The following is a 15,340-nucleotide window of genomic DNA, read 5'->3' as shown; positions in this document are numbered from 1 at the left end:
AGCCCATTTCACTTGCTTCAGACAGTAAAATGTCCTGACCACTTTGTGCTAGGAGGACAGGAGCAATCTGTTTCCTCCCAGCAAGAAAGCACAGCTAGAAGTCACTCCAGTTTCATGTCACTGCATGAATTAACCAGCTCACAGTCACCTTGGGAGTGGAAGAGCTACTTTCCATCTTTCATTGGGAAGTTTAGAGGCTAAGGAGATTGGCATTTTAGTGGTCAGAGAGAGATCCAGAGAGATGGCAGCACCTGAATACTGCAAACTGGGCAGGGACTTCCCAATGTGCTCAGCACCAACCTGTCACTCCCAATGCACAGTGCCTCAGCAGACCTAACCCTAAAGCATCAGAAAGGTAATGGTACTACCCAGGGGACAGCTAGGAACCCAAGTGCTGTTTTCATTACTGGTGCACACTCCTTTAACCTATGGCAAAGAGACTGTATTTCCAGGGAGAGACCTAATTAAGATAACAGAGGGTGTGTGATGGGGTTGGTGGAGCTGCCAGCAAGGCTGAACTCTAGGGTGATAGCAGAAACAAACACAAGAATCTGCAACAGCCTTTTCCACGGGAGCCCTTCAGGCCTACCTGACAGTCAATGCAAACACCTCCCCCTTCAAACTTGTCTTCGTGACTTTTGCTGGCTTTGTGGTAATCCACCTCTGGGTCATAGTAGCAATCGTAGGCATGGCCGTTGCAATTGCAAGCTGAAAATACAAAGAGACGTTAGCTAAGCCACAAGTCCACGGAGGTCCTTCAGTCACCAGCTGGATGTCAAGATATGAACTCTTCCTCATGGGTTTGACATTGGATGGGCTACATTTCAATGAGGAAAGATGCTCGAATGCATCTCGGGGATTACACTATCACCCAAGCTCCCAGAAGTCTGCCAGTGCAAAAGCACAGAAGCAGCAACTCTCTCACAAAGTCTAGTCTGCAACGAAAAAGACACAGCAGGCACAAAATCAGAAGTAAAATATGTGCAAGCGTGTAGAGACGAGAAAGAGAAATTACCCAACTTTGGGGCCTCAAGTAGTCTGGTTTAGAGGGCAACGTTCTCGCCTCTTTTATCCCATCCGGGATGGAGGTGAGCTGTGAAGTTGAGCACATGGTGAGGGTGCTCTTTATAAACCCACAGGATTAAGATCCAACTGTCCTTTGCTGCCCTGTGTTCATAAGAGATTGTGTGATATAGCTGTGCTCCATGCTCTGCATTCCCAGTGCAGCATAAATTCCACTGTCGGCATTTACCAAAGGTTTCTCTAGACAAATAAAGATGTACTGTATGTAAACACATCCAAATGTAAGTCATCTTGGAGACAGAATTGAGCAACGAGACTTGCCTGCACGAACCCTTGGACACGGAGGAGGAACTGGAACATAAGCAGAATCAAAGTCCCCATACAGACCTAGTGGGCCTCCCTGTGCGAGCCTTGACTGAGCCTTGACTAACCACTGTGCAAACTGTCCTCTCTGCAGTGCCAGCAATCTCCACTTCACCCAGTGCCACACACCATAAAACCAACCATTTCGGTGCATGGCTCCTCTACACTGCAGCGTCAAGGGGCTGGTGAAACATAGTCAATCTGTGCTTTGCAAAACAGCTGGAACAGGAAGGAAAAACCCAACTCCAACTTACGCTGGCATTCATTTGCGCTATCAGCAGTGGCGGGCTTCCATGGGAACTGGTTGAAGCCGGGGCAGCAGCGATCACAGGACCCGCCACAGGTGTTGTGCTGGCAGTCACACTGCAGCCTGCAAGGGAGAGGAACAAGGTACAGCCAAGCCTGTGGTGATGACGGTAATGTGTGGGATGGGGAGCCGCCACGTAACCCTGCTGTGCATAACTATCACTAGTCAGATACACAAATAAGTGATATTTGTTAATCCAAATATTCAGAAAAAGAGGCTTCTAAGGCTTTTTTTTTTAATTTTTGAATTGCTGTTATTTTTTTTCTGAGCCAAACACCAAACTTTGCTCTTCCAGTGCCAGCACTCTTCCAGCTCTACAGACAATAAAATGTGAAATGGTTGGAGGTGGCAGTGGTAGAAACCTGAGCTGAAGTAAATTAATTGAGAGGGAGCTGCGTGGTGCAGGGACATAAAGATGTCCGCACCACTGTGCAGGGGCAGCGTGAAAGGAATAAATGATAGCCCAGAGCCAGAGAGGGATGGGGCCACACGGGTCCCATCTGCTCCTCCAGGTATACCTGTGCTTGCAGAGAGGAAAGCCATGAAATTTGAATTAAGTCTTTCAGCAGATGCTGGCCCCATGCTCCCTGTGAAATGCACCTCCTGCTTTTCTCAGCCGGCACAGGCAGGGCTGTGCTGGGTAAACAGGCGGCTCCAGAGGCGCCAGGCAAGAAATCTCGACGGTCAACCGACAGATCTCGTCCCTGCTCGACCGCACCGGTGATTCATTAACATCAGTGACATCATCTCCAAAACTTCCACTTAGCAGAAGGCAATTCCCATCCAACACAAACGCTTTCTGTTGTATTAGACTTATGGATAATACAGCATGTTCCAGCTTTTATCTGTGCAATTACTCATTTCCCCTCAGGGCTGGTCTGCCACTCCCATCTCTCCCTCCTCCAATGCTTTTCCATTCAAAAGCAGTGTTTAAAAATAAATGTAATTTTTTAAAACATTAGAAACAAATGGAGCAGTCATTCTGGGTGAAATGCACAGGCAGGCAAGAAATCTCGACGGCCGACAGATCTCGTCCCTGCTCGACCGCACCGGTGATTCATTAACATCAGTGACATCATCTCCAAAACTTCCACTTAGCAGAAGGCAATTCCCATCCAACACAAACGCTTTCTGTTGTATTAGACTTATGGATAATACAGCATGTTCCAGCTTTTATCTGTGCAATTACTCATTTCCCCTCAGGGCTGGTCTGCCACTCCCATCTCTCCCTCCTCCAATGCTTTTCCATTCAAAAGCAGTGTTTAAAAATAAATGTAATTTTTTAAAACATTAGAAACAAATGGAGCAGTCATTCTGGGTGAAATGCAGGGGTGCAGACACACTCTTCCATGGCTGCAGTGAACCGAGTGTTATGGTTTCCACCTACATGTATTTTTAAGATGTGGGACCTGCAAGTGTATGTATAGTGAATAGCCAGACAGAGGCAGCAGTATGGGACAAGTGAACTCATTTTAATGAAATATGGGATGATCTGAAAGTTCAGGGGAACGCGGGCAGGATCCACACTCAGCATGTTTGCTTCAGCCAAAGGGGTTGAGAGGCAGGAGGTCCCGGCCCTGCTTCCAGCCCTGCTGGCAGTTCTTGCCTTGCAGATGCCATGAAACACTTGGCCACAGTCAGCTCTTTGAGCACTCGTGATGCCCCATCCCTACCCACATTCACAGGCTGGGCTGTGGCCGGCAGAGTCCAGGCACAAAACCAAGCCCCTGAGAGGTTGGCTTAAGCCTAAGTGGCAGAAATGAGCCCTGAAACATTCACCAGGAACTTTGTTCTCCCCGTGTTTTGCAGACCCAAGGGGGAGACCCAATGAAAGGCAAACCTTGGCCATGTCTCTGTAATGAAACCACCTGCAGACCTCTCACGTGGCTGACTACCACTCAGCACTTCCAAGGAAACAAAATTTTACGTTTTTTTTTCCATGGCAGCAGCTGGAGATCAAGATTAACATCCATATACATATGTGTGGAGAAAGATGGTCACCGAGTCGGGGAACTTATAAACCTGCTGAGCATTGTTAAGCTCCCTAGCTGGAGGACGTGGCTCCAGCCATATACCCTGGTCTTTAATGCTCAAGATGTTTGAAAAGCACTGGTTCTGTTCCCAGAATGCAAAATGATGGCTCTCAATGAGTAAAGATGCACATTTCAGATGGAGAAGGAGCTATTTATTTAGTCTCTGCTGTCCAGTGTTAGCAACGACCTCTCGGAGAGCTCAACTATCATAGCAGCTTTATCACACCTCGTGCCGAGTCTGTGCTACTAATGAATTATGGACAAATGTGCATAAGCTACAATATTTACATGTTTCATTGATTGAATATATACAAGGAAGAAGAGGGAGAGGCTGTGTTCACATAGCACATATTTTCTGGTTGTCCTGCCGTAAAAAATAAAACCACCATCTTCCCACTGGAATTGATGATCAATAACAAAGACTATAAACAGTTCCCAGTGAGCAGCTGTGTCAGAGCTGAGAACAGCACACAAGTGCTACAGCATCTGGATTTGGCCGGGACATCTGAGTAGCACAATCAAGAAAAAAAAACCCCTTTCCTCTAACTGCTTCTGACTGTACTGAGGGAAAACCACCTGCAAAAGGGACTCACAGACAGCACAAATCTACCAGCACACATGGTGCTTCCCTTTCCAAAATGGGAAAGAGCAAGCTAGCATTCAGGATCCAGCAGTGGGAAAGCATCCTTGATCTCCTCCTGCAGATCTGCTTCTGACCAGCCAGGCTACTGTTGTCTTGCTGGTTATCTTCAGCATCAGGCACAGAAACAGCAGCTGGACTCTCCGGTTGTCTCCTGTCTTGCTTGTGGCATCCGTGATGGGGCAGTGAACCCACAGAAACAGTTGCTCTTATCAGACACATGCAGAGCACTTGCAGGGTTCTCCTGAGCTCACGTCAACAGCAGCCGTATGTTAACACACGATTCCTGTCTGGGCTCTCCGTCTGCAATGTGCCAGGTCCCCACGGATGCTTATCTCACTACTCACAGGGTTTGCCAGGAGAAAGGTTTGTGCCTGATCCTGCTGGTGTTCACCTTTAACCAGGAGAACTTTCTGTCCCTCTGCTTAATTCAGCCCATTCGATCTTGGGGCAAAGAGAGACAGCTGTGAAAAGTGCAAAGGACCCTTGAGTAGGCTGTGTCTGCCCACACACTGTAGGCCCTTGCACAAACACACTCACACAGGGACCAGACGTGCTGCCAACTTAACACAGCTGGATGTGCAGCCTCTGTAACTTGGCACTTCAGAGAAACTTTCCAAAGCTGGATAAACATTATCATTTATGGCCAGGAAGTCAGCTCACGAACATGCTCCATCACGTCCTAAAGTCTTTGCCAAGATTTCTAGCTCACCTCACCTCTATCAAAGTGCTCATCCTGTCTTTCTGGGCAACAGGCACAAGAAATACAGGCATGTGCAGAAGAGAGAAGTTAAAATGAGAAGCAGAGACCTCCCAGACAGGCTGAGACATAACTGGGATTTTTAATAGGGCTGGGCCAATTCACATTCTTTGTCTCTCTCTATTTGCATTTCCTTGCCCTGTTGCTGTCACACATCAGCATCTGAAGAGGCAGGATATGTGCAGAGGGACACACCGCACCTCCTACTGAGACGGGTTTCACGGATTTCTGAAGGAATGATACATTTCTGATAGCTGGCACCCATGACATGAAGGGACAGTGTGTCCGAGCCCCAGCTGCCTCTGCGATGCCTCTTGTCATGCAGCGTTACGGCAGGTATCGTCGTGCTGGCTCCGTGCTACATCAGGGCAGGAGGGGTGGGATGACTGCTCAGCAGTGCCTGCTTCAGCAGGAAGGCTGGACACAGCTGCTGCTGGAGCCTTGGAGAATGGCAGCGTTTCACCAATTACTCATTTTCTCAACTGAAAGGATCATATTTCTGCTGACTTCTCCATGCTCCTGGGCTTGCTAACAGGGTACAGCAATGCCATGAGCCGTTCTTCTATTTACCCAGCATCTTTGTCCTGATGTATCCCAAAAGGCTTTACAGATGTTAAGTGCTAACTGTACAAAGCATCCAAGTAGGAAATGTTTTCTCCTCCCGGCAAGTGCAATCTGCTCTGAGTGAAACGCAACAGCTGCTTACGAACATGTGCTGCAACATTAGAGCACAGTCAGGGGCCAAGAGCGAAGATGCCAAATGCATCCAAATGAGAGAGGAGGAGGGGAATTCTGGGAGGCAGAGACAGTCATCAGCAGAAGTGGCATTGAACAAGGATCCCAACACATCTCTCCTCCCTCAATTTTCCCTCCCTTCCTGAAGAGCCCCGAGCCATCGATATACCCAAGAAATGTCATGGCGTTTCTACGTTAAAGAATCACTTTGCACCATGAAGCCCTTTTGCTTCACAGTACACGGGTGTACTGTGCATCCAGCAACACCAAAGTCTAAAACAAAAACAAGGAACTGTACATTCAAATATTTATGAACTTCCCTTTGTCAGAGAGTTTGGCACACTAAGGCAGACTTGCTTACCAATACATCTTTGTTTTAATACTTAGCAGCTTTAACCTTGGCTGGGACTCACTGGAATTTTATTTTAGAAGATCCAAAAGCTCTACATGATCCTGATGAGAAAGAAATATAAGCTTCCCTCGTCCAGCTGACTCTACCCATCCCTTTCATAAAGGCAACGTTCAGGCTGCAAACAGGTGGCTAAGAAGCAACACTTTCATGGTTTGAAGCAGCTCTTTGGCATTTCAAGTTGCCAAGGCGGATGGGAAGAGTCCCATGAGCCAAAATGTAACTGCTTTGCATGCTCTTGTTCTTTCGCAAAGAGTAGCTGTTTAGCTATGTACATAACCAATTTATGGTTCTTACGAGTAGAAATGGGCAGTAGAGTGTCTGGTTTCTTGGGAGACCATCTATTTATGAGAGCACTGCCCCAATTCTTAAGAAGCCGCGTGGGAAGCAAGAGACCTCTCTGAACAAGTTCAGAAACCAGCCCTGGGCTTTGACAAAAACCTCCATGTTCAACAACAGTATCGGCTTTGCACACCCACCCTCCCATTCCAGCACTCTGCTCCAATGGGGATGGCAAAGTTGTGGGCAGGGAAACCAGACCAGGAAGCTGATCTGGCTGAAAAATAACCTGACAAAATGTTTAAGTTTTGCTACTTTGGCTGGACCAGTTTCTAATTTGTTCTCAGGGCAGAGCCATGAACAACAGTGCTGGCACAGTTACGAGTTCAGGACAGGACACAACTCACAATGGTATCTTTCATTCTTAGTACAACAATTCAAACGCTTTAACACAGAACTAGGACTTTGAAAAATGTACCTGTAAGGATCATTAGGGTCTTTGGCATCACAGACGTCTGCATGGCCATGGCAGACACAGCGCCCTCCAATGCTGATATCTTTGATGCTGTAGTAATACTGGAGAGCACAAGAAAAGTTGGCCATTAATATCTTTATGAATAAGCTACATAACTGCCCCACTCAGGATTCAGCAGGACTTTATCCAGTAAAATGATGTGTTGGGATATTTCCCTTACAGTGACAAGCTGGACCTTGTAGGCTGCAATATCTGCCTATGGTAAGACCCACCACCACTAACAGAGCCCATTACCTACAAGTCAGGTCTCCCAGCACAGCCAGAAAACCACACGTGACACCAAGAGGTGTTTCCCAGTTTCACTTGTTGGTGCTAAGCACAGTTCTTCCCAAGCAGCCTCCAGCTCCAGCCACGGCAGCAGTGGCATCTGCTGCAGACGCCTTCAACTTGGGGAGCACAAGTACAGAGAGAGACAATCCCCATGGGCAACATCCAGGGATGTCTTCTCCCCAGAGCTGACACGCACAGCCCTCAAACACTTCCACCTTATTAGCAAGAGGTATCAATGCCTGCCTTACCCTCCTTGTCACCGTAGGGTCCCTTAAAGCTTTGCCCATCAGGTGCCCGAGCAGAGTGTTTGTCTGCAGGAAGCGCAGTCTGATGTTGGTGGCTTTTGTGAAATTCCGCAGGAGAGGAGAGTAGGAGAAGTTCATGGCTCCTGGGCGCCCATTTACCAGAGAGACAACAATCTGAGTGCAAGGAGGGAAAACAAATCTGTGTAATCCTGTGAGGTGGAAGGAAATTAATCTCTCCCTCAGCCAAACCCAATCTTTACCTCCCTTCAAGACGACTGAATCAGTTCCCTGCCAGTCTCATTTGGTTTAACTGAGTAGTTTAAGTGGCATCCAAAAGTCAAGAGGGAACCAATTAATAAGAGTACCTACAGTCACTGAGAAACCCTGGAAACTCCAGGGGATGAAAACATGCAACTGCTCACCTCCCCATTTTCTAAAGGCACGATCCGGGAGTATTCAGTAGTGCAGATGGCGTGGTCATCCTTGGTGATACGATCTACGGTTTGCAGTCCAAACTTCTCAATGCAGTCCCTCTTGGAAGCTGTTCATCAACCAGAGATGAGAGCAGCAAGAGAAAAGGAACAATTCAGAGCCCTGTCTTGATTTTCCCACACTGGCCAACCGGAGAGAAGAGTGTATACTCTTTGTTAAGCAATTACTACATAAGGATTGCTTTGTATCATTAGCTCTGTCATTGCTAACATACATATACTCCACTAAGGGAGGGAGTCACTATGAGACTAATAGGTATGGTCAGAAAATCCCCCAAATCACTTCATTGCAGTAAATGAGGAAAGTGAGAATGACCATTGTACCTACTGCAACCACCTGCAGAGACACGCACCCCTTAATTTTGGCATTAAGCTCACAGTTTATCCAGCTTGAGCTCTAACCCTGGTCTGAGTTTGTTGCCTTGCTGGCACTGGATTTGCTACACTGCTTCTGCTGAGCTGAAGGAGGACTGTTTGCTGCTAGAGCTCTGCTCCTGATGTAGGAGCTTGTATCATCACGTTCACGTGGCTCCTTAACTTCTTGGGTAATTCCCAAAGAGTGAGCCACCACAGAACCACGCACCACAGCCACCGCTGCGCCATCTCCCATCAGGCAGGGTGGACACACAGGTGTGGGGAGGGGGCTTGTGGTGTTTGGGAGAAGCAGAGTGACTGCCTGCAGGACATCTCCTTCTCCCACCTTACTCTGAACTCTGCAATCACTCTTAAACCAACGCTACAAAACAGAAATGCCAAAGCCACCCAGAACTGCCTCCTGGGGACAGCAATCAAGGGCTCCTGCCACTAAGTGGCAATGCAAGGCTGGCTAAAGCCAGGGGACAGGCACGGCCAGGCAGTCACACTGCTGGCCCTGCAACCTGCTTTGGGGACGCTGCATGCCAAGAGTCTCCTTGCAGCTGTAGGAGCGTCCTGGCTTCCCTGCACAGCCACTCCTGCAAGTCCAGTGCCCTTGTCCACAGGATGTCTGACATCCCTGTGCCGGCAGAGCCAACCAAACCACAGCGAACGTGCTGGGGCAGTTCAGGACTTGATTGTGCAGGGTGGTGAGCACCCACATCTACCCATGTAAAAACCTACACAGTGCCACTCTCAGGCCACTATCTGGGGCTGTTCCCCCAGGGAAGACCCTGGGACAAAGGCTGGTGCTCCTTCCCACTCCCATTCCACCTGCACCAGGAACTCTCAGCAGTGCGTGCCGAAGCACACATCACTGCAGCGCTCCTGAGGGTTTCTGTGGGGAAAAAAAGGAGGAAAAGGCAGCCAACACAACCTGCTGCTCCTGCCAGCGCTGCTCAGCTCACACAGGGAGCTGACAGGGAAATGTCAGCCTAATTCATAGGAATAATCCTCCAAAATCTGTTGCAATGTGCCTCCAGGAGGCATGCCCTTCACTCCACACGCTGCACTGGTAGGCTAAGCCAGGCAGGAGGAACAGGAAGGGGGGAGCACTGAAGAGTTTCTGCCTCCCCTGCCTTCACCTCTGACTTGCACCCACCCACATCATATCTCCAGCAACGTGGCCTTGCTCCATGAAACACTGTTTTGGCAACAGCAGGAGCTCAGTTGCATCCACAGGAAGATGGTGTGGAAACACTTAACATCGGGTCTCTGGCCGCCAAGCTTTGCTTCACCTGGTGCTTTTTTAAAGGCAATTTATTCTGAAGCCCCAAGCAAGGAGCCTGTCACCACTGGCTTGAGATGATTGATTTCCAGAGCACTGCCATGGCTGGGCATGGAGACAGGATGCTCAGCAAGAGCAGCTACTCAGGGAAACCAAAAAATTCCTCCAATTATTGCAAATCTACACAACCGTGTGAGCCAGAAGCCGGGCACTCTATCTCTGAGCTAAAACAGAGTAACCCATCAGCCTTAAACCACCGCAATGCTTTAAGGAAACAGCAGACTGGAGAAGCCTACCCTCAGAGGAGAAAAGGACAGAGCCTCACTCTGCGCTACGGCTGCCTTCCCCTCTGCAGTGGCACTGCCCAGCAAAGTGAAATGAAACAGGCTAATCCCGCACCCTGATCCTGCACAACACGATGAGCTGGGGCAGGCAAGGCTCTGTGGGCCTGGATGGACAGCTGGGACTGGGCATCTTTCATGTCCTGTCCCCATTTGAAACGCTGTGTGGGGAACCCTGCATGCGAATAAACACCACCATAAATCTCTCCCCAGTGCTCCTGCTTCTCCTTTGGTGGCCGAGGAAAGCACGGTGCCTCCCCGCCACGATGCATGGAGGATTCGCATTGCCACGGTCCCCCCAGCCCCCCTCCCTGAGAGAGCCCATCAGCTGCACCAACAGATGCTTTCCACAACAGCCATTTCTTCCCTCCTCCTGCAGAACTAAGACCAAAAGCACTTCAGCAGCCTGGCTGCCAGGCACAGGGCAGCCCAGGGAAATGAACACCTCCCACAATAAGCGGGGCTCGAGGGGCAGTACTCAGCCGGTGGGGATGGTGTCACGCACAGCAAGGCTTGCTGGTGTCTCTGGAGAATGCTTACATTTCTGCTGGCTGCTTTTAACCCTCTTACTGAACTGACTAGTGTTTTTATTAGACCACCTACAGAATTCCCCATGCCAAAAATAAACCTCTGCAAAGGACTTCTTGTGCTAGCAAATCTGGCAGGTTTTGGAGCAGGCACCTCTTTATTTCCATGGGAATTTTCCACTGTGCTGTGCCACTGCATGTCACCTCTTGAGGGGGGTAGTAACAGGGCCTGGTGTTGCGGGAGGGAAGACGACTCCAGACGTTACAGCATTGCCAGTACTCGCAGGAACAAGCAAGTGGGGCAAGAGCTCCCCGCTCAGCCCCAGACCATGCAATAACGTGACTGTAATGGGCCCCAAGAGAGGCTTCAGAGCTGGAAGGGAAATTCTCAGAGAAGATAAAAAAAACCAAAGCAGGCAACTTGACAGCAGTAATTCCCCACTAACACACAGCAGAGGGGAAAACATCCGCACTGGAGAGGAGCTACCACGCTAAGGCAACACAGCGGGTAAAATGTCTGCAGCTCTTTCTTGCACAAAAGGCCAGCAAAGCTAAAGCACAGGCTGACAGGTAAGCCAGAAATATGAGCCTTTAGGGGCAGCCCAGGGCGAGGCCTCTGAGTGCTCTGAGGTCCTTCCTTGCCAGGTTTTAAGCTCTGGCTGTAGATCTCAATTCACATCTTCTCCCAATTACTGCTGCTGCTTCTGGGAGGGGCCGGTGGTTAACAAGTTCCTCAGCATCCGGCTACCCCATAGACCCTTTGGGAGAAGAGATTTGTAGAACCAGCTGTTTCTAAAGGGATCAGGTTTTAATCAGAGAATTGGGAAGAAGGGATTTCAAATGCACAGCCTGGATCTCTGCAGCCACCTTTCCAGCTGTCTCTTTCTGATCCCACCTTGCACAGCAGCAGGACAGTGGTTCCCTGCCCTGCACAGGCTGTATCCAATCCCTGGTAATGGGTAAGTGCAAGGGGACTGTTTTCTGCCTCCAGACTTTTCCATTACAGCAGCCACTTGGAAGCAAGTTGCTGCTGGTTTGCTTCTAGAGGAGCTGAAATATGCCAGTCTGGATATGGTACAGGGCAGAGACAGGGGAGGGCAGGCAGGAGAGGATAGGAAATCTCGTGTTCCAGAACTAGATCAGCAATGCCCAACCATTGACACTGGTGCCAACTTTGGCATCCAGAGAGATTTGGGTGGGCACCAATGACAATACTTTAAAAAATACATTTAGCCCCAGAGAGCAAAAAAGTTCTCCTGCTCTGAGGAGCACCACAACTTCACACAGCTGCTCTGATCTGAGCTTCAACTCTTGCAGCCTTACTGGGCAGAAGAAACAGAGGACATGTATCGCATCACAGCAATGACACAGAAACAGCTCCAAACCCAGCCCAGTACTTGCACAAAGAGCCGTCTTCACTGTGGCCTCGCTACCTGGCACTAAGCTGCAGTTCTCTTGTAACACTGCCATACTTACAGGCAAAATACTGCCAGGGCTCGTAGGTAAGGCCAAAGTCGGTAGATCGCTCCAGCACCCAGAGGTCAGGACGAGGGGAATTGGCAAATTTGATCAGGACATATGCCACGTGGAAGAGCTGAAAGAAAGGAACACAGAGTTAGTTGGCTGCTCGAGGCATCAGGAAAACCAGGGACAGCTTAGTGGGATCCAAGCTGAATAAACAAGCTGGCACTTTGCAGATCCTGCTGCTCACAAGCAGCCTGTGGAGCAAAATCATGCGTATCTAAAAGGATCGTGATATGGCACGGCTGCTGGAGAGAGCCAGATTAGGGAGCTCAGCTCCCACCGGTCCGAATGCAAACAAAACACAGACTTTGTGGCTACAGGCCGTACTCAGGAGGTTGTGCTGGGCTTAGACTTAGCCTCGACCTGAGCAGGCGGCACTATAAACCAGTGCCACTGCCCTATCAAAGCCCTACCGAGGGAATCTCACCCTGTCTTGGCAAGGCAAAGGCTTGGCCCCCACCACCAGCTCTGCAAGGTGATCATGAAAAGCTGCTAAGTGCTACGAAGCTGTTCTGGGGGACTTGGCTTTTGGGCTGTTCTTGGGGTAACAGCTAACACCCTGGACTGCCAGCCTGGGAACATCCGACTGCACCTTGCACATAATATCACAAAATCTGTTTTTTTTGGTTGGTTTTTTTTTTTAAAGGTCCTCTACATGGCAGCCCTGCTTTACCCACGCAACCTGTGTTTTTAAGTTGGTTGCAGAAAAGCCCCAGCACAGCTCCTCTTCCCCAGGTGCCACAGGGAGGGGGGAGCAGGACACCCACTTGGCTTTAGCACAGCTCTAACACTGGTCTGCTCCCATTTGTCTGGACACTGATGTGTGCACACACACCCTTGCCAAGAATAAAATAAACGTACTCTTTTAAAGAGCTAAAATGTCAGTGCTAGAGAGAAACAAAAGCCCCAGCAGAATTTCCCTTCCCCGGCTGGCACGGGCTCGCTCCAAGAATCCCCACTCCATCATCCTGTCACAAAGTGATATTTAAAGGCAAATAAAGTTCTCTTATCAGAGAAAATTCCTAACGTCAAAAACAACCCAAAAGGGAGTTTAGTGCTTGAAAAGCAGAGATTTATAGCTCAGGAATCCCTCCTCATACAAAGCTGGTACTGTACGAGCATACATCCCCCAAAGACTAACAGGTACCCAGAGGGACACCTCTGCAAGGGGAGGAAAAGGACAGCTCCATGCCCGTCTCAGCCTGTCTGCCCCAGCCATAACCAGCTGCAGGAGGGCCAGAACAGCAGTCTGCACCTCGGCCCTGCCCCAGCCACACACATCGCTGAGCCAGAGGGCGAGTATTAATAATAACATGCCTCAAAAATAGCCCTGACAATCCATAGAAGACTTTTTAAAGGGAAAAAAGAGACAAGGAAGAGGCATTTAAATCTACCAAGTCATCCATAAAGCACATGCCTTGCTATGGTCATTTAGACAAGGGGGTCTGAGTGCTGTTGTGGGGGTATGGAGCAAGAGGACGGGTGCAGCCTTGCAGGTTGGCACTGGCTCAGTTTCCACCTCAGCAAGACACACTGGCAAAAACTTCCTCAGGCTCCTGCTGGATGCTCCTCTGGCTCCAGGACAGCCTCTCCTCCACTTACCAGGGATTGCTCTGGTTCCCACTGCAGGCTGGTGGCACCTGAACTTACACCTGGGTGTAGGTTAGGGAGGCTCGAGAGAGATGCTCAGGGAGGAGTGAATTAGATCCAGCTGGCGAAGCGGCAGGATCCTGAGGCACAGCAAGTCAGAGGCCATTCTCCAGCTGTGAATGGGCAGGAGTGTGGGATTTGTCACCACCCTTGGGGCTTGCACTGGAAAGGACAGGCGCCATCCAGAATGAAGAAATCAATGTTGTCACTCAACACAGTTCCCTGCTGCCAAAAGACTTGCAAGTCCAATCAAGGGGAAAGAGGCATCCTTTACAACTGAGGAAAACCAGACCTAAATGCTGACTTAATTTCCCTCTGCAACCTACATGTTGTCAAGGCATACGAGACTAAGCTGTTTTGGAGGAGGAGCATTTTCTGCCTGTTTACCCTCTCAGCAGAGCTGTTATTTGTTAGTGAAGCCCAAGAGGCTTCAGCTCAGCCAGCTGCTTTCTCTGCAGGACCAGATCTCACAGCTTAACATCTGCCTCTTGGCATGGGAACAGAGCTGAGTACCAGCCAGTGAAGTTACACCTTCCCTCCACGGCAAATCCTCCCCGGGCTTTATTCTACAGGGAATGATCCGGCTGGAATCTGGCATAGCTTTTAGCCAGGTAAAATTCACCGCGGCTCCAGTGTACCTGCACCTGTTCTGGTCTCAGGCACTGGAAGAGCCGATGGGCTGCAAAAGGGATAACCTGCCTTTTCACACCAAAACACAAAACAAAGCACTGATAAAACAAAGCAATACTGCAAAACCAAGCAAAACAGACCCTTTGGGGTTACACGTTTGAATGACTACTCTGGTGCTAACTCCATCCCTGGGGTCTGCCTTCAGAGCTACCAGACCTCTGTGGCTCTAGCAGACACCTGATGCACATACTCTGTGCCTCTGAAAATACGGTCGTTACGTTCTCAGTACCCGAGACGGACCCTGGTATAGGACTGTGTTCCTACATGATAAAGCCTTACAACTAAGAGACAGCAGCAAAAGCAAGAGAACAAAAAGAGAAGTAAGCAGGAATAAGGGAAAACAAGGAAGAAACGACAGCTTGAGATGGTGTTCTTCACAGGCAAGCTGCGGGCAGAAGCTGTGCAGGAGGCAGCATCATCAATTCAGCTAGAGAGGCATTTTGGTGTGAAACCTCTGAAGAACAGTAAGAACAACAGTGCCTGCCTCATACTGTGCGGGAAGGATGACTGTCAAGTAAGACAGCCTAACCCCAACGTCGGGAATCTCTATCTCCAACCAGTGAATTTGGTGACTGATTTTGGGGTACACCCAGCTTGAAGTGATGGGAAGCACCTGATAGTGAAAGGAGCCACAATGTAAAATCCCCTCAGCTGCCTTTAATGCATCTTAGTGAAAACCACCAGTCAGGTCTGCAATACGCACTTGGAGCTTCCCTCGACCCAGAGGAACGATGACTTTCACAGAAGCACTGTGTAGTGTTACTCATGGCATGTCTAAATTGCTTTGAGATCCATGGAGGAAAGGTCACCTGTTTTTAGCACTTTCAAAGAGCAATGTATGTGCTTCTGTCCTCACACTCAGGGGGAAATGCTCTG

General features: G+C 49.3%; 1 protein-coding gene across 1 annotated transcript in view; it reads right to left on the bottom strand.

Moving 5' to 3' along the window:
- Nucleotides 1–12,170, bottom strand: part of LAMA5 (laminin subunit alpha 5) — a 53,492-nt gene extending 41,322 nt beyond the window's left edge. The window contains exons 1-6 of the mRNA XM_019470654.1: nt 12,077–12,170; nt 8,022–8,140; nt 7,603–7,773; nt 7,028–7,125; nt 1,641–1,756; nt 590–708 (exon numbers count right to left, since the gene is read on the bottom strand). Of these exons, the coding sequence (XP_019326199.1) occupies nt 590–708; nt 1,641–1,756; nt 7,028–7,125; nt 7,603–7,737 (468 nt within the window). The 5' untranslated portion in view covers nt 7,738–7,773; nt 8,022–8,140; nt 12,077–12,170. The remainder of the gene's footprint in view (nt 1–589; nt 709–1,640; nt 1,757–7,027; nt 7,126–7,602; nt 7,774–8,021; nt 8,141–12,076) is intronic.
- Nucleotides 12,171–15,340: the final 3,170 nt, after the last annotated feature.

The sequence above is a fragment of the Aptenodytes forsteri genome, unplaced genomic scaffold, assembly GCF_000699145.1.
Source record: "Aptenodytes forsteri isolate BGI_AS27 unplaced genomic scaffold, ASM69914v1 Scaffold47, whole genome shotgun sequence".
In the NCBI taxonomy this organism is placed as follows: domain Eukaryota; kingdom Metazoa; phylum Chordata; class Aves; order Sphenisciformes; family Spheniscidae; genus Aptenodytes; species Aptenodytes forsteri.
This window is presented reverse-complemented; position numbering and strand designations above follow the sequence as displayed.